The following is a 27,276-nucleotide window of genomic DNA, read 5'->3' as shown; positions in this document are numbered from 1 at the left end:
AACTCCCTGGAGGATGACTCAGAACCAAGGTCAGGAAATATTTCTTCACGGATAAAGTCCTCCCAGAATGGTGGTGAAGACAAGAACAGTTAATGAATTCAAAACACTGCGGATCCCTACAGGTTTGAAAAAAAGTGTGATATACCATTTCTGTATGGTGGGGTGGTGGAGGGGAGGGCGGAACCTGCACGAACGACAGTTATTACCATAAGCAAACTGCTGGGAAGGCTGGATGGACCATTTGGTCTTTATCTGCCATCATTACCATGTTACTTTTTTAGTTCTGCATCCCCCTCTCCCCCTCTCCTTTCTAACCTCTATCCAATATGGTGACTACACCCAGAGCTGATCCTTTCTCTCTCGCACACAAATATTCTTTCCCCCTCTCCCAATCCATCCTGTCACACACCCCAGCCCACCTTCACCCTCTTCTAATCTCCAGAATGATCCCATTTTGCTTCTCCACTCCTTCTTTAACTTCTCTCAACCCCTTCTCCCCCTCCCCCCCCCCCCCCCCAACCATCACAATGAATTCCTTTTTTCATTCTCTTTTCTACCCACACCCCCAAAACCACCTCCTCATCCCTAGCTCTCATATCTCTGTGACTGCCACTGACCTGGACCAGCAGGGGAGGAGAGCCTCAGACCGTGTCCTCCTCTGCTCCCTTGGCCCCGACTCCTGCTTTGAACCACAGCACCACATGGCCTACACGATTCAAAGAAGCAGTTATGCCCCGGACCAGCACTGCTGCTCTGATCTTTCTCCTGCCAGCCTGGATCAGTGGTGACAGTAATCGCCAGCGGATTGGGGATCAGGGAGGGTGGCTGCCAGGACAGTGCAATCTTCAGTCATCCTTCCACCATGAGCCACATTGGGAGGATGCAGAACCAGCAAAGGCGTTACTAGGTACTTAAGACTCAGGGCTTGGGCCCATAGGGTCCTGCTGTGAGATTTTGTTAATTTAAACTCAACAGTCATGATCAGCCACATCTAAGACCAAACCTGTAGAAATGCAGAACATGAGTGTAACTGAGAGCTTTTGTCCTTGCAGTGTGCACCAACAATGCAATCAAACCGACTGTCAGGTCGATACTGTAACGTGCGGTTGAAGATTTCCCGTCTGTAACGTGCTGGGAGCGCACAATTCGGACGCGTAAGGCGATCCAGCGATACAGTCTCCAGTTTCACGCGTCCTTAGCGCTTCTTAAAACAGACGCATAACTCTTTCCGCACGCAGCATGTATATGATATGTAAATGAACGAATTAGCTGTATAATGAAGGAATTAGCTATTCCCCTCCGATACTGTAACGCGCGCCCCGACTATCGCTGCCATTTTGCCCCGCGTTTAACCTGCTAACTTACCGCCTACCCCTACCCCTGCGTTAGAGGCAGGGGTAAGGGTAGGTGGCAAGCTTTCCCCCAGCCCCCTCTCACCTGCCCTGGCCGCGTCCATGGATGCTGGTCTCCGGGGCAGCCCCAGTCCTCTCCCCTCCTCCCGAAGAAAAAAAAAGCGAAAAAAAGTTGCGAGAGAGAGGGGAGAGGACGGCAATCCTACGCTCGGTGACTTACTTTTGCAGCTCCCCTTCTCCGGACATCGTGGCTTCCCCCGTGCCAGTTCCCCCTCCCCTCCTCCCGAAGCAGGGCGCGAAAAGCAGCCTTGCTCCGGGAGGAGGGAAGAAGGGACTGGCAGTGTAAAGCGGCGAAGCGACTCACCTTTTGTAGCACCTTCCGGACATCGGACGACCTCTCCTGCCTCCAGCTGCTCGCGAAGATGGACGCCTGCACGGCCGCTGAAGACGTGACGTCACGACGTTTGGCGTCAGGCATGTGACGTCACGTCTTCAGCGGCCGTGCAGGCGTCCATCTTCGCGAGCAGCTGGAGGCAGGAGAGGTCGTCCGATGTCCGGAGGGGGCTGCAAAAGGTGAGTCGCTTCGCCGCTTTACACTGCCAGTCCCTTCTTCCCTCCTCCCGGAGCAAGGCTGCTTTTCGCGCCCTGCTTCGGGAGGAGGGAAGAAGGGACTGGCAGTGTAAAGCGACGAAGCGACTCACCTTTTGTAGCACCTTCCGGACATCGGACGACCTCTCCTGCTGCTCGCGAAGATGGACGCCTGCACGGCCGCTGAAGACGTGACGTCACATGCCTGACGCCAAACGTCGTGACGTCACGTCTTCAGCGGCCGTGCAGGCGTCCTTCTTCGCGAGCAGCTGGAGGCAGGAGAGGTCGTCCGATGTCCGGAGGGGGCTGCAAAAGTAAGTCGCTTCGCGCTTTTCGCGCCCTGCTTCAGGAGGAGGGGAAGGGGAACTGGCACGGGGGAAGCCACGATGTCTGGAGGGGGGCTGCAAAAGTAAGTCGCCGAGCGTAGGATTGCCGTCCTCTCCCCTTTCTCTCTCTCGCAACTTTTTTTTTCACTTTTTTTTTGCTTCGGGAGGAGGGGAGAGGGGACGGCAATCCCGACTTCCTGGTATCTGTCATTTCAAATGACATTTGAAATGACAGATACCAGCGTGGCCGGGAAGCGTTAGGCCCGAGCACCCAGGTTACTGTATAGGCGCTCTATACCGTAAAATGGGTTGCGCGGGCCTAACGCTTCCCTAACACTTCGCAGACGTGGCATGCATTTGCATGCAATTAGAAGAGAGTATCGAGCGGTAGATGAAGAGAACTGTGCGTGCGGGGAACGAGGGTGCGCCAGGCACTGCCGCACTCTTTCTACCGCGGCCTTAGAGTATCGACCTGTGTAAGGGAGCAGAATGATTCTTTACTCTGCTGGGTGTTTCAGCCTTACCTTCTCCCCTCCCGTCTGCTACACAGGGAGGACAGGAGCTAAATGAGAGAGCAAAGTAGCATTTCTTTTCTTTGCTTTACTCTGCTCTCTCTACTCTGGCCTTTCTGCCCTTCCCTCCTGTTCACTGGATGCCACCTGGAGGGGAGGAACTGGAGCAGGAAGCAAAGGGCTGCTACTTGCTTACGGGCCTATACAGTAAAAGTCATGGGAGAGCGGGCCACTATCCTGTGCGCGCGATTCTGTATTCAAATGAGGGCCCACGGCAAAAAGAGGCGCTAGGGACACTAGCGCATCCCTAGCGCCTCTTTTTGGACAGGAGCGGCGGCTGTCAGCAGGATTGACAGCTGACGCTCAATTTTGCCAGCGTTGGTTCTCAAACCCGCTGACAGCCATGGGTTCGGAAACCGGACGCTGGCAAAATTGAGCGTCCGGTTTTCAAGCCGCGGGCCAATTTCAAATTTTTATTTTTTTTTAAATTTTCGGGACCTCCGACTTAATATCGCCATGATATTAAGTCGGAGGGTGCACAGAAAAGCAGTTTTTACTGCTTTTCTGTGCACTTCCCCGGCACCGGCAGAAATTAACGCCTACCTTTGGGTAGGTGCTAATTTCTGAAAGTAAAATGTGCGCTTTGGCTGCACATTTTACTTTCTGTATCGTGCGGGAATGACTAATAGGGCCATCATCATGCATTTGCATGTTGCGGGCGCTATTAGGTTCGGGGGGGGGGGGGGGGGGGTTTGGACGCGTCTTTTCGACGTGCTATTACCCCTTACTGAATAAGGGGTAAAGCTAGCGTGTCGAAAACGCATGTCCAATCACGGGTTAACAGTGCGCTCCGCACTGTACTGAATCGGCTTATTAGTGGGATTCAGCACAGCAAATCTTAAGCTGCCCTGTTACCTTAGGCATAGGCTTAGTGTGCCTATTGGCAAATCCAGGCTTGAAGAATGCCAATGGGAGTGTAATTTGGGTTAAATGTTATTGATATTGATTTTCTATGTTATTTTCCTTAATTAGATTGCTTATATTGTTTTGTAATTTGACTGTACTGTATTTTGCTTTTAAGATTTTTATATTTCATCTTGAGGTTCTTGGGACAGAAAGGTGGACAATTACCGTATTTTTCGCTCCATAAGACGCACTTTTTTTCCCCCAAAAGTGGGGGGAAAATGTATGTGCGTCTTATGGAGCGAATATTAAAAAAAAAAAAAAAAATCTAACAACCCCGCCCCCCTCCTGACTCCCCCAAGACCTGCCGACTTAGTTTACCGCAACCCCCCACCCTCCTGACCCCCCCCCAAGACCTGCCGACTTAATTTACCGCAAACCCCCACCCTCCTGACCCCCCCAAGACCTGCCGACTTAATTTACCGCAACCCCCCACCCTCCTGACCCCCCCAAGACCTGCCAAACGTCCCTGGTGGTCCAGCGGGGGTCCAGGAGCGGTCCGGGAACGATCTCCTCTGCTTCGGCCGACGGCTGCCAGTAAACAAAATGGCGCCGACAGCCCTTTGCCCTTACTATGTCACTGAGACCGACCAATAGCAGCGGTCGGTCCCAGTGACATAGTGAGGGCAAAGGGCCGTCGGCGCCATTTTGATTACTGGCAGCCGACGGCCCACGCCCAGGAGATCGCTCCCGGACCGCTCCTGGACCCCCGCTGGACCACCAGGGACGTTTGACAGGTCTTGGGGGGGTCAGGAGGGTGGGGGGTTGCGGTGAATTAAGTCGGCAGGTCTTGGGGGGGTCAGGAGGGGGGGTTGCGGTAAATTAAGTCGGCAGGTCTTGGGGGGGTCAGGAGGGTGGGGGGTTGCGGCAAACTAAGTCGGCAGGTCTTGGGGGGGTCAGGAGGGTGGGGGGTTGCGGTAAATTAAGTCGGCAGGTCTTGGGGGAGTCAGGAGGGTGGGGGTTGTTAATTTAAAGGGTTGGGATGGGGTTTTTTGGGGGGGGGAGGGGTTCCCAGAGAAAAAAGTTTTCTGATCTGGGGAGTGGACCGAAATGGCCCTCCCCAGACCCGAAAACAAAATGGGGAGGAAAAAAAAAAGCTATGCACTCCCCTAATTTGCTCCATAAGACGCCCAGACGCAGAGCCGGTTTAGCACAATTTTTTTTTTTTTTTAATTTTCCCCCTCTGAATCCTAGGTGCGTCTTATGGAGCGAAAAATACGGTAAATGTGAAAAATAATCAGCCTTAATATTATATGGAATAATTTTTCAAAAGGATAAATTTTTGTTTAATTCAAATTTTATTGACCAGCAAATATAAACCAAATCACATAGACAGGCATACAATCAAATTTTCAAGGAGAAAATTTCCAAAGGATTTATTTGTGTAAATTGTAAAATTAGCCCCAGGATTGTGCAGGCAATAGAATGTGAGTAGCGCAATTAACTTGTATACTTTTCCCCACCATGGTAAGTGTTCCAGGGGGGCACGGAGCTGGGTCAGGGAAAGCATTTACAAACATACACACGCACTCAGTTTTCTTACTGGGGACACCTGCAATGTTTCATTGGATTTATGCACAGAAATCCATTTTGAAATGTTGGTTCAAAGCCTGCGAGTGCAAAGTACCCATAGGCTTTAGCCATATGTGGGCTGCTGTGGTTTTATACTGCTCATTTATAAAACGGAAGAACTGTCAGAAAACTGTGGCTAGTTACTGACTGCATATTAGGGCAGTGGCATTTCTGCAGGTAAAGCAGTGCTTTCCATATGGCTGTCTCAAGTTATAAAATTGCCTGCCTGCTATGCAGGTAGAAGTGTGCACATGAAGACATCTACTATAACGCACGTTCAGAAGACACGTTCTGGTAGGTTCGGGAGTGATGGGGGGAGGTTCATTTACATGCATACTTCGTGATTTTTAAAAAGTGGTGCATGTGAATTTTCACGGCAGAATTACCCACGCCAAATATCAACTGTAATTGTCTATGGGTGGTTTTGCCAGGATAAGTTTGCTTTGAAAATTGGTGTGACTTTTGTATAGTAACTTGAAAATTTGTGCAGGTTGTTACAAAAATTACCCTCCTATTGAGCAGTATTGATCCAAAAGATACACATTAGTGTAGAAAATATAGCATTCAGCTACCACATCATAAATGTTTTAAAGTGACGAAGAAATAAATATATAATCAAATCGTAAATGTCCATAAATAATTATTAGCCAGATAGACTTTGGGTTCTGCAACGTGAAACATAGACTTGGCCCCTCCAGGTCACATGAAGTACTCACTGTTGGAAATGATATTTTTTATGTTTTCATTTTAAACTTATTTATTTATTTTCACTGTTGCGCACTCAAAAATACCCTTGCAGGAGGATTTGAATGTTTTAAATGACTGCAGTCAATGGGCTTGAACAGCTAAGCACGTCTCATCATTCAGGTTTCAATTCAGCTTTGCCCATAGAGGGGAGAGATTGAGCTGGTCCGCTGATGTGGTACTAGCATTATGCTGTGATACATTTATGTGCTAGGTCAGCGATTCTCAACTGGTGTGTCACCAAGCACCGGCAGGTGTGTCACAGCTCCCGGTGTCCCACTGCCCTGGTTGTGCTTCCCTTCTCCCTTTTTCCTGCCCCCATGGGCCAGTGGGAAGCCTCCTCCTCCCTTCTTCCTGCCCCCGTGGGCAATCTGAAGCCTCCTCCCTTCTTCCTTCCAATGGGAGTAGGAAGAAGGGAGGAAGCCTCTGATTGGCCCGTGGGTAGGAAGAAGGGGCATCCCATAGCCCACGGGCAGGGTGGTTTGAGGGGGGGCAGGGGTGGAGTGGCAGTGTCCACGCCAGTGGCGGCGAAGAAGCCTGACCCCGCCAAAGCAAGGCTACCATGGGAGCTCATCTCCGTGGTAGCAAATAGGAAACTCGACCCCGCCGAAGCAAGGCCACCATGGGAGCTCATCCCCGTGGTGGCAAAAAAGAAGGCCCGCCGGATTAAAGCCGCAGTGGAACTGGAGCCTATCCCTGCAGCAAAGGATGAAAAGGTTTGGCGGTGAGGCCGTGTGTGTGTGTGTGTGGTTGAATGGGTGCCTGGCTTTGTGAGTGAGAGCTTGTGTGTAAGTGAGAGAGAGACTGGTTGGAGGTGATGTGTTTCTGTGAGAGAGAGGCTGGTCAGGGAGGTGACTGGTGTGTGTGAGACAGCGAGACTGGTTGTGGGATCGAATTGGGGTGTGTGTGACTGGTTGTGGGGCCCTAAGGACAGAGCTTCAGCAGCCACTGCTGCTTCTGGTGTGCGCTTTTGCCCTGCAAGGGAAAGGAGTAGGAGAGTTGCTGGCGAGGATAAGTAAAGGTGGCTTTTTAAGTTTATTTTTCTTGATTGCCTGCCATTTTAATTATTTGGTATTATGTGTCTGCTGTCTTGACATAGTTTATTGATATTTGGACAATTTTTAATTTTTATGAGTTTTTAATTGTTGGATGTTGTTCTGTTCATCAGCTGTTTTGTAACATTATTAGTATAGCTTTACAGTTATTTCTGCGTGGGGCTCTATAGCAGCTTGGCTTATTCTGTTTTCCTAATAGGAAGTATATTGGTGTTTAGGGCCTGGTTTAATATTTGTAGTGTTACCTTTTCATAGATAGGGTTGTTACTGTTGGAGTGTGTGCATAATTCAGGTGATTGTGTGCATTATTGCAGCTGCTGGGACTGTTAGGTGCTATATTTCTCTTTCCATTTCTCCCGGTTTGCACTGCATGTAGAATGGGGTTTTTTTTGTTTTCCATTCCAGTTTCTGTCTCCATATTTATAATTTGTGGTCTTTCTGTACTTGGTGAAGGTCAGTTCTGGGTGTGTGACCGAGGTGAGGTATTTTACTAGCATGTAGGCATTTGGATCAGTCTTATTTGTTGTGTTTTCTCAATAGGACATGCATTAGTGGTAAATTACTGTCTTTTCATAAGGAGGGGTATTGTGCCTGCCAGTAAAGGGAGTTTGTCATCAGAACCAGAATATCTTTTTTGTATGGTGAGTTGTACAGGTAATGTTTACCATATTGCTTGGCTTGTGACAAAATGCTGGAGAAAGGAAGGGAGCAAAGAGGAAAAAAAAACCCCTGGCACTTTTCTACAAAGACTTCCCCGGTACCCTAGATCTTTCCATCATTCTTTCCCAGTTCACTGTGGTAAGATCGGTCACTCCACTTAGACAGTGAACACCCATAGAGATATTGCAGTGTCCTGGGGATAAGGCAGAACAGCCTAGGACTGGAGGATAAAAACAGATGTGCAAGGGTGGTAGAGGGTAAGTGAAGAGGGTTGATCATGGAACAACTTCCTCTCTCTTAACCTCTGGTTTTGACTTTACCAAGTACCGTAAAAGAAGCCATCCCTTCTTATTTTGCTCTTAGAAATGTAACTGCTGTAGTTCTAGTAACTCCCCTTTCTATAAGTATTATATTCATAGGCATAATAAGGTGACACAAAAATTGTTTTACCATTTTGCTAGCATTCTCTATTAAAGTGTAACACTGGATGTCTCTCTCTTGGTTTTCAGTGGTGAATGGAAAGTGTTTTCTGGCAATGAGCTTGGAGCTATGCTAGGCTGGTGGATCTTCACCTGCTGGAAAGAGCACAGTCAGGATCCCAGTGCCCTCAAAGATGTGTACATGCTGGCAAGCACGGTCTCTTCCAAAATCCTTAGAGCTATTGCGCTGAAAGGAGGATTCCACTTTGAGGTAGACTCGTGTGCTTGTCAACTATATTTTAATCCTTTCACTATTTCTGCACTCTTTTTATCCTTCATTTAACTTCATTTGGGGGTTTTCAATATAGGAAACATTGACTGGATTCAAGTGGATGGGAAATCGAGCAAAGCAACTTATAGACCAAGGGAAAACTGTGTTGTTTGCTTTCGAAGAAGCTATTGGTAAGAAATGCTGATTGTTTTTCATTTAGTGTATACTTAATTCATTTATCCTAGCCTCCCCTCTTTAACCTTGGGTTAAGGCCCTCTATCGTTCTGGAAGATCTAGTAGGGAGGAGGGCACTGCAGTGGGCAACATTTGAGAGCTTGCTGCCTTGTTGGTCATCGTGACTACACTCAACATCAACCTCGGCCACAAGGGTAGTGTTCACCCCGCAGGGGTGGCAGTTTACATGTACAAAACTGATTACATTTATACCAATGCAAATATCACTCATATCTGTTGATGTGGCATGTATCTGCTTCATGGACTACCCCTAACACACAGGAGGCTTGCATCTAAAATTGTACCTTAACCTTGGATAGAAGCTATTCTTAGCCATTGCATTCAGTGACAGAGCCACCACCTAGTCTCTGCTTGTTAATCAGTGTGACCTTGGCTGCCCACAGCTTTGGAGTGAAATACTGCACATCAAGACCTCTGCTGGCACTAGATATAGTGCCAGCAGATATAGTCCTCTACTCCAACTCACCTAATTTCCTTGTTCCATTAGTAACTTCCGATCTCATGGGCCTCATCCATAGCCATAGAGCCCAAGAAGCCTGTTTACTACTAGCCTCTTTTCAGACCCTTCTCCTCCTAATAAAGGTGGTGGTAGTTCAACTGCAGACACTATTTTTCTTTGCTTTAGCCATGCCACCTTCATGTTACCTGTCAGATTTACCAACTGCGTAACTTCAATTATCACAACCTGGCTACTATAATTCATGCACTTAATCACCAGTCAAATGGACTGCTATAACTCACTACTGAATAACGCATCTCAATACAGTTTGAAATGCCTTCAACTCCTGCAAAACACTGCTGCCAGAATTCTGGAAGGGGCCAAAGCAACTAACCACATCGGGGTTTTCTTACACAAATTGTACAGTCTACCAGTAAAACCAGAATAAAATTCAAAGCCATTTGCTTTGTTTCCAAATGTGTGAATTTATAAGCTACAGAATATCTCTCCCTTCTTGCTTCTCACATACCCACCAGAGATCTCCGATCCTCCCAAAAGGCCTCCCCTCTCCCACCCCAAGCCGTCTGTGAAATTGAACTGCTATGTACCAAAATCTGGAGTGAGGTAGCACTACCCCTTCACCTTGACCTCACTTTCTAGAAAATAGCAAAAGCTTGGCTGTTCAACCAAATCTTTCCCCAGACCATTAATAAAGCATTAATATCCACTGTGCCTTGACATCTATGCAAGGCTGACTGAACATGACACTATAAAGTACTGCTGATGTATCTGTTAATTTAGTCTAAACTGATTTGTCTCAAAGCAGAAAAAAACAGAATATCAAATGTTTAATTTGTAGAACAGCAGGGATTCTAGAGCAAACATTGAATTCTTGCAGTTAGATACCCCTAAAGACTTTAGTTATGATTCCCATTTACTGTTGCCTGTCCTATAGTGCAGGATTGGGCAGTTCCAGCCCTCATGTGCCTCTAACTGGTTGGGTTTTCAGGATATGGGATGGGATAGAGTTTACATGAACATGGCCTCAACTATATGAAAATCTTTCTCCTGTATATTCATTAGGGTTATCCTGAAAACCCAAGCAGTTACCCAATCCCGGAGTTAACAAATCCTGTTGTAGTATGAAGCAAGTATGGGAGAATTTTCTCTTTGAATACACTGTGGGAAGGAAGCCCTACATAGTGTCAGGTGTAACGTTCTTGGCTTCAGCCTCCCTGAACTCCACAGTTTAGCTTGTCTGCTAGTGGATCATTTCCTCAGTCTCATTCATCCACACCCCTTGATCAAGCACCGCAAAATTTGAGACCAGACTAAGGTGGATTTAAAATATTAACCATGAATATGGCATCCCCTGCTGCCTACAGTGGAAAATTCCTAATGCTGTTCCATCATATACAACGGAAGTAGACAGGGAAGGGGGATGTATCAGTCTGAGACTTGATTTAAAGCCTCTGGTGTGTTATAATTTTGCATATAATTCTGTCTTATAATGAAAATGGTTCTCTCTCTCTCACTCTGCAGGTTATATGTGCTGCCCTTTTGTGTTAGACAAGGATGGTGTCAGTGCTGCTGTTATAACTGCAGAGATGGCCAGTTTTCTAGCAACTAAGAATCTGACTTTGTCTCAGCAACTGAAAGCCATCTATAATGAGTGAGTTTAACAAATGAAGCTCATAACATCCAAAAGAAATAATATACATTGTTACCATGCTTGTTGGGACTGGGGGAAGAAGTGTGTGTGTGTGTGTGTGTGTGTGTGTCTGATTGTGCATGTCCAAAAAGTGATCCAAAAATTAAAAATATAAAATTTTGTGAACAGAGAATCTGTTCTTAACAAGTACCATAAACACAAGCATTTGTCCAAGGTATATGAATCTTGCATGGCATTGGATCACTTTTTGGGCACAAGCATCACAATTTCTTAAACAATATTTTGGAGGAACCTACGATTGAATGTAACTAAAGGTGGAAGGTGTGTGTTGCACCATATCTTTAATTTTTTTGGTGGCTACTGTAGTATACTTTTTTATAGAGTGTGTTTTTTTGGATTTCCAGACATGTCCTAGCCCCTCAAGTCTTTGCCACTACATCATAGACATACAGATATATATCCTTCATTGTCAACTACTTTTCTTTTAATGTGACCTTCAAAAACAGGAACTGTGTATTGAAACCTCTGTACTCATGTAGATATTCACATATCAGATTTGCACAGTCATTATATATTGTCTTATTTGTCAGGGTAATGGTATTTTGTAAAGGTTTTTAAAGCAGTATTCACAGAGAATCAATACTTTAATGTAGTGGTCATAAAATAGCAGTGCTTTGCAGAAGAGAAGTGTGTTGCTTTATTAGATTTGTGGTGGTCATTTTAGGAATGAATAATAGCAGCTATAATCTGACTCACCCCAGGTAATATCCTGTTCAGGCAGGGTATGATCTAAAGAGCATTTATATGAAGCTGGCTCTGAGGCAATGCTGTGCACTACCACATGAATTCCTGAGCTTGGCTTCAGCTCTTTGGTCCGGCTGGGACAAAGAAGGCTGCTGAGGAAACATTCACAGCCCTCCTCAAGAGGGAATTTCACCTGTTGCATTATGGTGACACCTAGTGGCTAGACTTGGGGTGTGCGCGTACCAGGCTTTGAAAAGAAATATGGTTTGACCCTCTGGTCGAGACCTGTCATTGTGATGGCTGGGCTAAATGAGAGGGAATGGGGGAGTTATCGAAAAGGGGAAAAATACCATACGTAGTTAGTAATATATACTGAAGGCTAAATAGAGACCAATTGTAGTTGAACTGGAATCCCAAAGGAGCAGGAGAAAACTTTCAGTTTGAAAAAAGCGTAATTACCAAAAGCAGTGGAGAAGTATAAAGACCCACATTTAAAAGCAATTCCAACAGTGTCAACCTTCAGGAAGACTGAAAAAAAATCTTTTAAATGGGTGCCATGCAATGAGAGATTTCCTCTCTCTCAGGGACCTTGAACATGGCCTCTTCAGCACACTGATTTAAGAGTTTTTCCTCTTTGAAGCTCACTTGACACTGTTGAGTTAAGACTGGGGAAAAAATGTACACTGCTAACCAAACAGAATATATTCAGTGAAGCTAAAAAGTAGCTTGAAAATTCAATTACATAACTTATTTTGGTTTTGTTTGCCAGGAATTGATTTTTCCCTGCCCCACACCTGATGCTCAGCCACTCACTGAGAGGTAGATAGACTGGCAGTAAAAATCATCTAATGTTTGGAGCAACTTCTAGCTAAACAGGGTCCCAACACACCTTTTGAAATTTTAATAGTTTGAAAAATATGCAGTTAGTTAACTCTGTCTCTTTCGACTAGTTTAGTTCCTTTTCTACATGCCATGAGCAAGAGCATTGTTGCTGTTGCCTGATTACCCATAGGTAAGATTAAGGCTCGGGGGAGGGGGGTTAGAGAGGCTTGCTTGTGTCAGTTCAGAGTCCATGGGTTGGACTCTTGAGTACTGGAATTCTCCCAAGTAATAGTTCACTGCTTTAACCACTAGGAGTCACTCATTGATCCCTGTTAACAATACAGTTCAGACTTTCTTTACAGGTTTTTAATCTGGCAAACTGATTGACTGATTTAGGCCACAAGTTACTTCTTTATTTTCCAACAGTGCTATTTGTCCTCAAGAGAGTCTATATTCCATGAGATGCTCCTTGATGAGGACAAGGAGGTCAGAGATCAAATTATTTTTAGTTTCATCAGTTTATAGTGCTATTTTCTAGCGTGTAGCCAGATGGACTCAGGACCAATGGGTATTGTGCTCTTCTGCTAGCAGATGGGAGACAGAGTCAGATTTCAAAGCTGACGTCACTCTAGATATACCCCTGCAGTAACCTTAGCTCTTCAGTATCTCTCAGTCTCCTAACAGATGCGGACACTATCCCACACACTAGAATAGTGTTAAGAATTACAGCAAAGAAGAAACAAAATTTACCTTAAGGAAGATCGAGCCCGCTTTCCTGCGGTGATACCTAAGGGCCCCCTCCCCCAGTCGAGAATTCCTGAGGTTGATCTCAGATATCCCTCAGAGGTGTGCCTTGGTCCAGTAGCCGCTTCCTGGTGTGGACTTCACCCCTCAGTGTGGTTGAAAGGCAGTGGGTGCAGAAACGAGCACGGCAGTGAAGGTAATTCCCTCTCCCCCCACAGCTGGAGACCGTCTGGCACACGATCGGTAAGCGCCGAGACCAGATAAGAAAAAATCTTTAAATTCAGGTCTCCAGTCTCCATAGCTCGGATTGCCATACCAAATCCATCCCAGCGAGATTAGAAGGGAGCACCGATCGGGTTGAGCAGCCTTGGTTAGGCTAGGCCCCGATCTGGTGCAAGGGTCCACACACATGGAGACCCTCGGGAGGCGCCATCTTATGCATGGGGGTCGTCAGCGCCATCTTCCCTTATTGCCGGCAGTACGCGCAGGGCAGGCCAGGTGGCCGATGCGCCTATCTTGCGCGCGTCCAATACGGACGCGCGCATAGCAGCACGCACAACTGAGACGTGCGCACAAACACATAGAAACAATGGCACCAGTGCCCAAGAAGGCCAGAAGGCACTCTTTGCACAGCCCGCCACATAAGAGCCGTGCAGCCTGAATTGGAGTCCTGTCTGTGTCAGCATTGCGAAGAAGCCCAACAGTAAGGGACCAAATCCTGGTCCCTTACTGTTGGGAGATGGTTCCAGAACTACTGAAGATAGCTCCCCGGACCTTTGCATCTCCGAGATGGCTTCCCCACAGGAGGGCACCACTGGGGCCCCTACTCCGACTCACCCTGGGATTAACATGGATTAACATGGATCTAGGGGCCTTCTCCTGGTTGGGGCGCAATCAGCCCCAGCTGCGCCCCAGGCTCAACCCATGCCAGAAGCACAAGATCCTCCCAGCCCTGCCCAGTTGCCTCGAGACATGCCTCGCCTAACCAAGAACTTCCCTAACAGGGACCCAGACACCTCAGGGTCCCTGGAAGAAGGAGAAATCCACAAGGACAAATTACCAGCCCTTGTTTCCCAGACTCTGAAGACGCTGGGTATTCCTGGCATGGACCCTAGGGCGGAATCAAAGAAGAATCCCATCTTGGTATCCCTTTGTAAGGCCTCATGCTGCTTTCCAATGATGGAAGCCATACAGGAACTGATTGACCTGGAATGGGATGCCCCGGAGGTTAGCTTCAAAGGAGGTCGGGCCTTGGAAGCACTGGTTCTCTCTAGAACCAGCGACCAAGGAATGCTTGCATTTCCCGAAAGTGGACGCTATGGTCTGTGCTGTCTCAAAGCGAACAATTCCCATTGAGGTAGCGGCTGCATTGAAGGACACTCAGGACAGATGATTGGAATCCATCCTTAAGCAAGCCTTCGATGGAACAGCAATGGCACTGCAGGTTGCTTCCTGCTGTGCACTGGTGGCACGTTCCTGCTTCCTCCTTTCAAGAGAGGCAAATAACGTATACCAGTGAGACAATGGAACCTGCAGCAGCCTTCCTTACGGACACAAGCTCAGACCTGGTATGCACCTCAGGGGCGTTGCCTCGGTAGTGGCAGCCAGAAGACAACTATGGCTACGGAATTGGTCCGTGGATGCGACATCTAAAGCGAATCTCACAAGAATGCCTTTTAAAGGATCTCTCTTGCTCGGAAGCGAATTGGAGAAGTTAGCCAGCAAATGGGGCGATTCCCCAGTGCCTTGGCTACCGGAAGATAGGAGTAAAAGATCTCAGCAGCCCTCCCCCAGAAGAACCAAGGGCAGAAGATCGCAGCGCTTTAGACCCTACAGGAACTTGCAGTTCCAGGCACCTCATCCCTCCAGAAGGTCCCAGCCCTTTCGAAACAGATAGACCAAGAGGGGAGCAGGCCCGGGGGTAGGCTCCAGCCATGCTCCACAATGAGAATGAGCTGACCCATCCACAGGAAGAGGATATAGGGGGTGGACTTGCCCTCTTCTACCAAAGATGGGTCGAGATAATGGGTTCTAAACATCATTCGAGAAGGTTACTCTCTGGAATTCCGCAGCATCCCTAGAGACAAATTTATGATGCAACCCTGCCACTCCCATTCCAAGAGACTGGCAATAGAAACCACTCTAACAAGAATATTCAGTCTGAAGGCAATAACTCCGGTTCCCACGCCCCAACAAAATACGGAGCGCTATTCCATCTATTTTATCATTACCAAGAAGGAAGGATCTTTCTGGCCCATCTTGGACTTCAAGAATGTCAACCGTCATCTGCGGGTTCTACACTTCCGCATGGAAACTCTTTGCACCGTAATAATGGCAGTACAACTGGGAGAGTTTCTAACCTCCCCAGACCTTCCAAAGCCTACCTTAACATACCAGTCCAGCAGGATCGCCAGCGCTTCCTGTGCTTTGCGATCCTGGGTCACCATTACCAGTTCCGAGCACTACCCTTCAGCCTAGCAACTGCCCCCAGAACCTTCACCAAAATCATGGTGGTTGTGGCGGCAGCACTGAGGAAGGAAGGGATCTTGGTACACCCTTACCTGGACGATTGGCTAATCAGGGCAAAGTCTTCGGAAGAAAGCCGGCAGGTGACCACCAGAGTCAAGAGCCTACTGCAGGAACTCTGTTGGGTCGTGAATACGGACAAGTGCAGTCTGCAGCCCTCTCATTCGCTAGAGTACCTGGGGGCCCGTTTTGACACCACACAGAACAAAGTCTTCCTCCCTCCCCTGAGGAGAAGGAAACTGATGGAACAATTACGACGACTGATGACCAATGCACACCCCAAGGTATGGGACTATCTTCAAGTCCTCGACCTCATGGCATCAACCCTGGAAGTCATCCCTTGGGCAAGGGCCCATATGCGACCACTCCAGCGCTCCTTACTGACACGATGGAACCCACTGTCCCAGGACTACTCAATTCGCCTCCAACTACCAGCAGAGATATGTTCTCAGCTCCAGTGGTGGCTACAGGAAGACCCCTAAGTAGAGGAGTAAGCCTATTCCCACCAAACTGGATCTTGCTCACCACGGATGCGAGCCTGCGAGGGTGGGGAGCCCACTATCAGGGACAATGGAACAAGGAAGAGGTGGAATGGAACATAAACCGCCTGGAAGCTCGAGCAGTCAGACTAGCGTGCCTGCAATTCAGCCACAGACTCCGAGGCAAAGCAGTTTGAGTAATGTCGGACAATGCGACAACTGTTGCTTACATCAACTGCCAGGGAGGAACCAAGAGCCAACAGGTGTCTCTGGAGATAGACCCTCTTGTGGCATGGGCGGAGATAAACCTACAAGGGATCTCGGCCTCCCACATCACAGGAAAAGACAACCTCTCAGCAGACTTCCTCAGCAGAGAGAGTCTGGACCCGGGAGAATGGACGCTGTCAACCACAGCCTTCCAACTGATAGTAAATCATTGGGGCCTCCCAGCCATGGACCTACTAGCCACCTGTCTCAGTGCCCAAGTCCCCAGGTTCTTCAGCCACAGACGAGAGCCACAATCCCAAGGAATCGACACTCTCGTCCAGACTTGGCCAGAGGAAGACTTATTGTACGCCTCCCCCCCCATGGCCACTACTGGGCAGGGTCATCTGCAAGATAGAACATCACAGGGACTAGTTCTGTTAGTGGCCCCGGATTGGCCAAGACTACTTTGGTATGCAGACATGCAAAGACTCCTTGCAGGGAGCCTTCTGTGCCTACCTCCACACAGAGACCTTCTCCGGCAGGGCCCAAATCTCCACGAAGATCTGTCTCGATTCTCTCTTACGGTCTGGCCCTTGAGAGGACTCTCCTGAAGAAGCATGGTTACTCAAAGGCCATGATTGACACCCTACTCCAAGCGCACAAGTTCTCCACATCCCTGTCATACATACGGATCTGGAGAGTATTCGAAGCCTGGTGTGAGGACCGCGGGATTCTCCCGCAAACAGCCAAGATTCCCATGATTCTGGAGTTCCTACAGGACTGTATGAAGAAGGGGTTGTCACTCAATTCCCTCAAGGTCCAAGTAGTCACACTAACCTGCTTCAGAGCAGAAGTGGACAGTATCCGGCTATCAGTCTATCTGGACTTGTCCCGCTTCCTGAAAGGGGTTAAACAACTCCGAACATCCCTAAAGTGGCCGGTGCCTCTATGGAATCTCAATCTGGTATTAGACTTCCTAGCTGGGGCTCCTTTCAGACCAACACGTGGTCTGTCACTACGCCTCTTAACATTGAAGACGGCATTCCTAGTGGCAATATGTTCAGCTCGTCGCATCTCCGAACTACAGGCTCTATCCTGTCGGGAACCGTTCCTCAGGTTCACACCTGGAACCATACAACTGCACACTGTCCCCTCCTTCCGAAAGTGGTTTCCGAGTTTCACTTGAATCAAACCATCTCGCTACCAGCTCCAGAAGAACATAAGGACTCAGAAGACTCATGCCTTCTTTGCCACCTGAATGTCGGCAGACTCCTGGTGCGATACCTGGAAAGATCGGAACCGGTGCGCAAAATGGATCGCTTATTCGTTCTTCACAGCAGGAAGGAACAAGGAGAAGCGGCCTCGTGGGCTACCCTAGCCCGCTGGATCAAAGAAGTAATCAAGGCAGCCTACATAGAGGCAGGAAAGCCCTTACCTCTACAGGTTAAGGCTCATTCTACGAGGGCCCAGGCAGTCTACTGGGCAGAAACCAAGCTACTGTCACCTACCAAGAACTGTTGGGCGGCGACGTGGTCCTCCATACACACCTTCTCCGGGTTCTACCGCCTGGATGTTCAGGCCCAGGAAGACTCAGCCTTCGCAAAGGCAGTATTAAGTGGGCCACGGGCAGCCTCCCACCCTGTCCAGGAGTAGCTTTTGTACATCCCATTGGTCCTGAGTCCATCAGGCTACACGCTAGGAAATGGAGAAATTACGTACCTGATAATTTTGTTTTTCCTTAGTGTAGCCAGATGGACTCAGCATCCCACCCACGGCTGCCCCAGATAAGGAGAACCTTGGATAACAAACCTCGAGACTAAGCAAATACGGGTAAGCCGCAGCCTACCCCTAGTTCAAGACAACCACATTTAGTTCGCATCAGCGTTAATTGGTTGAGTGCACTGGCAGTCTCCAGTTTGGAAATTAATTGAACCAGTTCAAGTTTTACTCAAGTTTAATCAAGTTATTTAAGCAAGATATATCCACAATGGCTTTTCGAAGAGAATACTGAAGAGCTGAGATTACTGCAGGGGTATATCTAGAGTGATGTCAGCTTTGAAATCTGACTCAGTCTCCCATCTGCTAGCAGAGGAGCACAATACCCATTGGTCATTAGTCCATCTGTCTACACTAAGGAAAACGAAATTATCAGGAAAGTAATTTCTCCATTATGTAGTGCATCAACAGGTAAGCAGTGTAATTTAGCAGACATTTTGGTAAGATGTGCTTTAAATACTTTAGCCATTTTCATCCTTTTGTCTGTAAATAACTTTGGAATTGGGAAAACCATTTTTTCCCTAAATCTGAAAGGTTTGGCTGCCTGGATAACTGAGAATTATTTTAGTATAGTGAACAATATATATCGTAGAAAAATAGTACATATATTTATAGATGTTAAAGTATTTTAGTCAAGCTGTTTCATGTCAGTGTGTATGTGTACACATTACCTGCTTTATTGTACTTTTTTAAGGGCCTGATTTACTAAGCTTTTTCGCCATAGACACAGAATAGGAGAAAAGCCTTCATAAAGCAAATCCTTAATGTGATGAGGGCATACACAAAGTACCCTGACTTAGCAAAAGTGTCTCATTTATCTTGACAGGTATGGATATCATATTACCAAAGCGTCATATTTTATTTGTAATGACCCAAAAACCATAAAGCGTTTATTTGAAAATCTCAGAAATTACAAAGGGGACGGCACATATCCCAAATCGTGTGGCAAATTTGAGGTTTCTGGGATTCGAGACTTAACTACAGGCTATGACAGTAGCCAGCCTGACAAGAGAGCTGTAAGTACTCTGCTTATTCTACTGAAACGACAGGATTGTCAGTTGTATCCTATTTTTTTTTTTCCCCCATTTCTCACACACACTCGTGCTATATACGTGCCTGCTGATGAATGTGCTGTTTTATAAACATCAAGAGTATGTGTGCAAGTTTTTTACCTGCTGAAAAAAGGGGATGGCTGGGGATTTTCCAGAGTGGCGTTTAGAAATACGCATGTTAGGTGCTTTTTTGTAAGAGAGAGATGCTTATACATTACCAAACTTATTCGTACACTCTTACCCCTGGTAATTGACTCTTGGAAGTCAAATTGGACTTGTCTATTGGCTGCGGTTTTTGGGTGGAAGGTCTGTGTGACATGCCAGAGGGTCTGGGTGAACTGGAGAAAGGACTAGGTAAACTGGTAGAGGTATCAGTGACCTGGGGAGTTCAAGTACATGCAAGTAAGTATTTTCAAAACGATACATGTGCATACTTCATAAATTACCTGTCTCTGTGTATAAATCAGGCTTATTACATGTAGGATTTTTTCTTTAACACACCTAAAATATGTACATGTATGTTTATAAAATTGGTAGAGAAATGACATGTCGTCTTGCATTGGAAATGTTCATACATACTGAAACGTGTGCATAATTTGGAGCAGAACTTTGTGGTTTTTTTTAAAAAGTGCAGCTTCCACTGCCCAGTTTATAAAATGTTAGCATTAATCACCTCGTGTCCATTTGTGCACGTAAAATGCTATATCACAGATTAGATTGGAAAGTTAAGGTCCCTTTCCGCAACATTAGTTGTCCATTAGAATGACAACCTTTAGGAGCCTATTGTATTGGGAATGCTAAAGGCTGGGACTTGTGTTGGACAAGGCCTCCACACACTTTGAATTTTTTCATTGCTACGCTTGATCTTTAAATATTGCCCATGATCAATTTGTATCTATGAAGAATTTAAATTTCAATTCTTGACACTCTGTGAAATTTGAAACATGATTCCCCTCAGGTGGATTTGAAGCTACTGCTGGGCCTGTCACAAGCTCCATCACTGGGCCAAGCCCTGCCTTGGGCAGTTTGGGGGGGGTGGGGCAGCCATGGGGGGCATGTCCCTTTCCAGTGATGCAGCCAGACTCTAGCACTACGTAGTCACTCCAGAGAACTTCTGCTACATCTGTGGAGTGGAGCACTGGTGCCCATCTGCTGATGAGGCACAGTCACCTGCGTTACCCACCTCTTCTGACAGCTCTGCCTGTCACCTTCAGCATTAAATTGTAGCCTCTGAAAGGATTGGAGGCCCCGAAAGAATGCTGCAAAAAGACAAATAGAGGCTAATTTTCAAAAGGTTTTGTCCAGATAACTTTTGGAATTACCCAGACAAAAATTACTTTCTGTTAACCAGCTAAGCTTTAGCCAAGTAAGTCGTCATCTCGCTAAAATTTAGCTTGGTAAAATGAGACAATGCTGGGGAGTGTTTTGGAGACAGAGCTAAACTTTTATCTGCCTAGTGATGATATTGAGTACTAGCTGGATAAGGTTAGCCAGGTAAGTTTGGTTGGAAAAAATAACAGTCCTAACTTTATCTGGATATATTAGGCAGAACATTTACTGGTTAAATTCCATGGGAAATCTAGATAAAAGCTTGCCTGGGTAACTTTCCCACTTACTGAGTACTGACCTCATAATTTGCATGCAGGTGTATTTCCAGCAGCTCCTATCGGTTCCCACTAGCATATTTGCTTATATTCTGCCTTCAGGAGTAGGGCATTTAGCACTAAGCAGTGCACGCTTTGGCAATGTTCCTAAGGAAAAATACAAAGTCTTATAGGAGGAATTTCATTAAATACATTCTCTGTGAATTGTGTATCTTCAGATTCTTCCCACGAGCAAAAGCAGCCAAATGATAACATTTTCTTTTGCCAATGGAGGAGTAGTCACACTCAGGACCAGTGGAACAGAACCCAAAATTAAATACTATGCTGAACTTTGTGCGCCTCCTGGAAACAGGTACAAAACTCATAAAGTCTCATATAAACAGTTAACTAGAAAATGATTTTGCAGTGCTGTCTTTTTATTTAAAAAAAAATTGGCAATGTTGTACCATTGTCCGTCAGTTGTTCCGCAATGAATATCATGATTGATCTAGAAACTTGTTCACAGAAAAAGACAATTGTGGCCTATCTAGTCTGCCTGTCCACACCAAGTCCATTAGCTATTATTCAAGTTGTCTTAGAGAATAGCCACTGCTATTACTGGCATCAGTAGCATGGGATCTACTTAGTGTTTGGGTACTTGCCAGGTTCTTATGGCCTGGATTGGCCACCGTTGGAAACAGGATTCTGGGCTTGATGGACCCTTGGTCTGACCCAGTATGGCAATTTCTTATGTTCTTAACTATTCAACTTTAAAATCCCTACCACTTCCTTGGAGATCCTCTGTGCTTAACTCATTCTTTCTTTAATTCAGATACTGTCTGTTTCCACCACCTCTATGGTAAAGCTGTTCCATGCATTTACCATTCTCTATAAAGAAATATTTCTTTAGATTGCTCCTGAGTCTATCCCATTTCACTTTCACCTTCACTCCTTGTTATAGAATCTCCTGTCCATTTAAAGAGGCCACTTCCTGGGCATAAAAACTTTGGAGGTATTTAAATGTCTCTGTCACATCTCCTTTATCCCACTTTTCCTCAGATAAAAATCTGTCCCCATATGCTTTTAGAATGAAGAGCCCCTGATCATTTTAGTAGCCATCCTGTGGACAAACTCCAGTCTGTTTATATCATTTTGAAGAGGCAGTCTCCAGAACTGTATATAGTATTCCATACGAGCTCTCACCAGGGACTTGTACAGGAGCAATATTGCCACCTTTTTCTGCTGACCATTCCTCTCCCTATGCACCCTAGCATCTTTCTGGCTTTTGCCGTCGGCTTAGCCATCTGCTTGGCCACCTTAAGATGATCAGAGACGATCGCCCGAGATCCTGCTCTTTTTTTCATACTTAGAAAAATTTTACTCCCTATACTTTACCTCTCCTTTAAGTTTTTGCAGCCAAATGTATAATTCTGCATTTTTTTAGCATTAAATCTAAGTTGCCAGACTCTTGGCCTTTCCTCAAGCTTTGCTATATCCTTCCTAATATTTTTCATGCCTTTCTGGCTGTCTACCCTATTGCAGATTTTTATATTATCCACAAAGACAAATCTTTTCTAATAATCCTTTAAAAAGTAATGGAGTCACTGTTGAACGAGAGAATAGTGAACTATCTACAGTCGGGAGAATTGCTGGACCAGAGGCAGCATGGATTCACCAGGGGAAGATCTTGTCCGACAAATCTGATTGACTTTTTTGACTGGGTAACCAAGGAATTGGATTGAGGAAGAGCACTCGATGTCATCTACTTTGATTTCAGCAAAGCTTTTGATACTGTCCCACATAGGAGACTGGTGAATAAAATGAGAAGCTTAGGAGTGAGTGCCGAGGTGGTGGCCTGGATTGCAAACTGGTTGACAGACAGAAGACAATGTGTGATGGTAAATGGAACTCTCTGAAGAGAGAGCGGTTTTAAGTGGTGTACCGCAAGGATCGGTGTTGGGACTGATCCTGTTCAATATCTTTTTGAGCAGCATTCCGGACGGGATAGAAGGTAAGGTTTGTCTTTTTGCGAATGACACTAAGATCTGCAACAGAGTGGACATGCCAGAAGGAGTGGAGAGAATGAGATGGGATTTATGGAAGCTGGAAGAGTGGTCGAAGATATGGCAGCTGAGATTCAATGCCAAGAAGTGCAGAGTCATGCATATGGGGAGTGGAAATCCGAATGAACTATATTCGATGGGGGGAGAAAGGCTGATGTGCACGGAACAGGAGAGAGACCTTGGGGTGATAGTGTCTAATGTTCTGAAGTCGGCGAAACAATGTGACAAGGCAATAGCCAAAGCCAGAAGAATGCTGGGCTGAATAGAGAGAGGAATATCGAGTAAGAAAAGGGAAGTGATTATCCCCTTGTACAGGTCCTTGGTGAGGCCTCACCTGGAGTATTGTGTTCAGTTCTGGAGACTGTATCTCCAAAGAGACAGAGACAAGATGGAGGCGGTCCAGAGAAGGGCGACCATAAAGGTGGAGGGTCTTCATCAAATGACTTATGAGGAGAGATTGAAGAATCTAAATATGTACACCCTGGAGGAAAGGAGGAGCAGAGGTGATATGATACAGACTTTCAGATACTTGAAAGGTTTTAATGATCCAAAGACAAAGACAAACCTTTTCCGTCGGAAAAAAATCAACAGAACCAGAGGTCACGATTTGAAGCTCCAGGGAAGAAGACTCAAAACCAATGTCAGGAAGTATTTCTTCACGGAGAGGGTGGTGGATGCCTGGAATACCCTTCCAGAGGAAGTGGTGAAGACCAGAACTGTAAGGACTTCAAAAGGGCATGGGATAAACACTGTGGATCCATAAAGTCTAGAGGACATGAATGAAGAGTGGGTGGCTCGCTGGAATGACGGCTACTGCCTGGAGATAATACCCTTATTCAATAAACATACACATGGTTAATGTGACTCCAACATTGCTCTAAGCTTCAACGGCAAGAGGAAATGTGGAAAAAAGGATTTGCATACACAAAAAAGCGGGGAGTAGCTTGCTTGTTACAGCAGTTACTACCCCAAACCAAATAAGCCTGATACTTCACTTTCAATGCACATCCAGCATAGCTCTCTGCTTCAACGGCAGGGGAGAAAGACCGATACTTCACGCATATCCAGCATAGCTCTCTGCTTCAACGGCAGGGGAGGAAGACCGATACTTCACGCATATCCAGCATAGCTCTCTGCTTCAACGGCAGCGGGAATGAAGAAAAGTGGATCTATATACAGACAACCAACAAGGACTGAATTACATAGTCTGGGTAAACAAATAAGCATGGGGGTAGCTTGCTTATTGCGGTGGTTACCCTAACTAATTAAGCTAGATATTTCACTTAGATGCAGTTCCAACACTGCTCTCTACATTAATGGTGGGGTGGAAGGGAAATAGAACCAAAAGGTTACTAAGAGCCAAGAGAAACAGATAAGTATGAGAGAGAAAAAAAAAAGTGCAAAGCTTGCTGGGCAGACTGGATGTGCCGTTTGGTCTTCTTCTGCCGTCATTTCTATGTTTCTATATGAACTAGTCCAAGGGCCAATCCCTGTAGCACACTGCTAGTAACATCCCTTTCATTGGAATGAACTCTGTATACCACTACTCTGTCACCTTCCACGCAACCAGTTTCTAATCCGGTTAGTCACTTTAGGGCTCATGCCAAAGGTGCTCGATTTATTTATGTCACCTACGCAGAACAGTATGCAAGGCCTTACTGAACTCAAAGTACACTATTTCTAGTGCTCTCCCCTCCATGATCCAGCTGTCTGGTCACCCAATATAAGAAATTTGATCAGATTTGTCTGATAAGACTCACCTCTGGTAAAACCATGCTGCCTCTGATCTTGTAATCCATTATATTCCAAAAACTGAACATCAGACTAACTGGCTTATAGTTCCCAGCCTCCTCCTAACTATTTTTATGAATAGGAAATATCCACCTGTTTCTAGTCCTCTGTAATTACTCCCAGCTCTAAGAAAGCATTTAAAAGGTTAGCCAGTGGAGCTACCAGAATTTCTCAATACCTTTTTGGATGTATGCCATCTGGCCCTGTCAGTTTACCTAATATAATTCTGAAAATAGATTGAGGCTTACTTCACTTCCATTCCTATTGTTTTATGTGGTCCTGCTCCTGGCCTTTTGCAGTGAAAACCAAACAGAAATGTTTAAGCAATTTCCTCATCAGCTGCTATATATTACTCCCCTTCACTTCTCAGTCTGGCAGTGCCACTTTTGCAGCTCCTCCTATCTCTAAAATATCTTTAAAAAAAAAAAAAGTCTCCCTGTTTTACCTTAGAACATAAAAACATAAGAAATTGCCTTGCTGGGTCAGACCAAGGGTCCATCAAGCCCAGCATCCTGTTTCCAACAGAGGCCAAACCAGGCCACAAGAACCTGGCAATTACCCAAACACTAAGAAGACCCCATGCTACTGATGCAATTAATAGCAATGGCTAATCCCTAAGTATAATTGATTAATAGCCACTAATGGACTTCTCCTCCAAGAACTTATCCAAACCTTTTTTGAACCCAGCTACACTAACTGCACTAACTTCCATTTGCATACCTGACTACTTTCACAGATTCTTTGAATTTTTCCAGATATTTAGGCCGATGCAATAAGTGCAGGAGAGCCGGCGCTTTGAGTCAAGTGCCCGCTCTCCCGCACCCAGGCACCTCTGCTGGATGAGTGATTCTGTATTTAAATTAGGCTGGGCGCTATTAAGGAGGCGCTAGGGATAATAGCGCATCCCTAGCACCTCCTTATTAGTGGAAGAGTCATTGGGTCCAACAACCAAAGCTTAATTTTACCAGCGACTGTTTTCGAACCCGCTGACAGCCACGGGTTCGGAAAATGGATGCCGGCAAAATTGAGCATCCATTTTTTAACCTGGCGGGCAGATTTTTTTTTTTGGATGCCTCTTACTTAATATCGCTATGATATTAAGTTGGAGGGTGTACAGAAAAGCAGTTTTTTTCTAGGGATGTGCAGAAGGAAAAAATTTGTTTCATTTTTCATTTCGCCGGGACCAAAATTTGTTTCATTAGTTTCATAGGGGGGAAAAACCAATTTGTTTGTTAGTTTCATTCGTTTTTCGTTTTCCCATTAAAGTCAATGGGGGAAGTATTTACAACCTATTTTTGGCTGCAGAATTGGGGTTTTCATATCAATTCTGATGAAACTTCTGGGGAGCAATCATCAGAACGAGAAAAGAGCTCCAAGGTACTTAGACGGTGGCAAAGTGGCCCCAAAGTGGCATGAATAGCCTAAGGCACTGTAAAGGGGCAAAGGGGTACCAGGAGTGGCAAGAGTGTTTTAACAGAGGTGCAAAGCAGGAGCGAGAGTGTCAAAAACACAACACAGCTTCAAAAGAGAGCACCGATAACAGTTGCATGAACCCTCGAAGGCAGCACGACAGGCAAAGTGGCAAGACAAGTGGCATAAACATCCTACAGCACAATGAAGGGGGAACATAGCAAGCAGAAAGAGTGTTAGAAAAAACCACAAAGCACTGATAAAGGGACAAAGCAGCAGAAATACTAGCACCAACACACTGAGGAACCATGATAGTGGCAGGAACATGACAAGGAGTAGAGTGAGTTGTCAGGTATATGGCAGCAAGGCAGAGTGGCAGAAAGTTGATTGGGGCAAGACAGGCTGGCAGAGTGGAGGTAGTCTGGTCCCTGTGGTTTTGATAGGGGCAAGACAGGCTGGCCCCGGGGAGAGTTCCCTTTCCTTTGTATAGGAAAGCGCTCCCTAGAATGGGTTCTCCCCTAGAGTGGAGTGGTTCCGTTGGTGCCTAGTGAGCTCTCGCTGGTCTTTTAAAATCTAGTGGACGTAGCAGATATACAAACAAGAATTTTGAAGGCCGAGGCGGAGGAGGTTTCCATGTGAACAGCGGTTCTGGTTCAACATGGGTCAATGGGTACTAAGAGATAGGCTGGCTACACCCGGGGAGAGTTCCCTTTCCTTTGTGCAGGAAAGGGCTCCCTAGAATGGGTTGGCCCCTAGAGTGGAGCACGAGCCTTCAAAGTGTGGCGAGTCGACGTGGAGGAGGCCAGAATTTGTTTTAATTAAGGTAAAGTAAGAAAATCCATTCATATGTGCATTGATGTGAATTGTATTGTAGTTAGCTATGATTATTTAGGAGCCTTGTAATGGAGTTTCATTATTGGTACAAATTGTTAGGATTTAAGCATGTGCAAACAGATCATGACTTCCTGAGCAAGACTGAGGAAGTTCTCTGCTCTGCCCTGAAAGTAAAAGAAAATTGTTTGTTTTAATTAAGGATCCATGCTGTGAAGGATTAGTAGTTTGAATTGCAGAGACTGAGGGTTCCCTTTGCAATGAGGGTTCAGCCGTTAGGACCAAAAGAAGCGCTGACGTCATCTCCTGCCCAAATCTACAATATCAACCTATGTTGACTTTGTACCCTACACAGTGCCTCTGTAAACTATGGGAACATAGAGGATGAACTAGAGTGCAACTACCACCTGTTTTCTATAG

General features: G+C 46.0%; 1 protein-coding gene across 2 annotated transcripts in view; it reads left to right on the top strand.

The window, feature by feature from the left end:
• The window catches only part of PGM2 (phosphoglucomutase 2), a 122,478-nt gene that overhangs the window by 82,193 nt on the left and 13,009 nt on the right, over positions 1-27,276 (top strand). For both annotated transcript variants that reach the window (XM_029589528.1, XM_029589520.1), the window contains exons 9-13: positions 8,282-8,462; positions 8,560-8,653; positions 10,699-10,828; positions 18,953-19,142; positions 21,001-21,134. In XM_029589528.1, coding sequence (XP_029445388.1) covers positions 8,282-8,462; positions 8,560-8,653; positions 10,699-10,828; positions 18,953-19,142; positions 21,001-21,134 — 729 coding nt within the window. The remainder of the gene's footprint in view (positions 1-8,281; positions 8,463-8,559; positions 8,654-10,698; positions 10,829-18,952; positions 19,143-21,000; positions 21,135-27,276) is intronic.

Source organism: Rhinatrema bivittatum, chromosome 1 (genome assembly GCF_901001135.1).
Source record: "Rhinatrema bivittatum chromosome 1, aRhiBiv1.1, whole genome shotgun sequence".
Taxonomy (NCBI): domain Eukaryota; kingdom Metazoa; phylum Chordata; class Amphibia; order Gymnophiona; family Rhinatrematidae; genus Rhinatrema; species Rhinatrema bivittatum.
The sequence above is the reverse complement of the archived record's forward strand: the minus strand, read 5'-3'. Positions and strand labels throughout refer to the sequence as shown.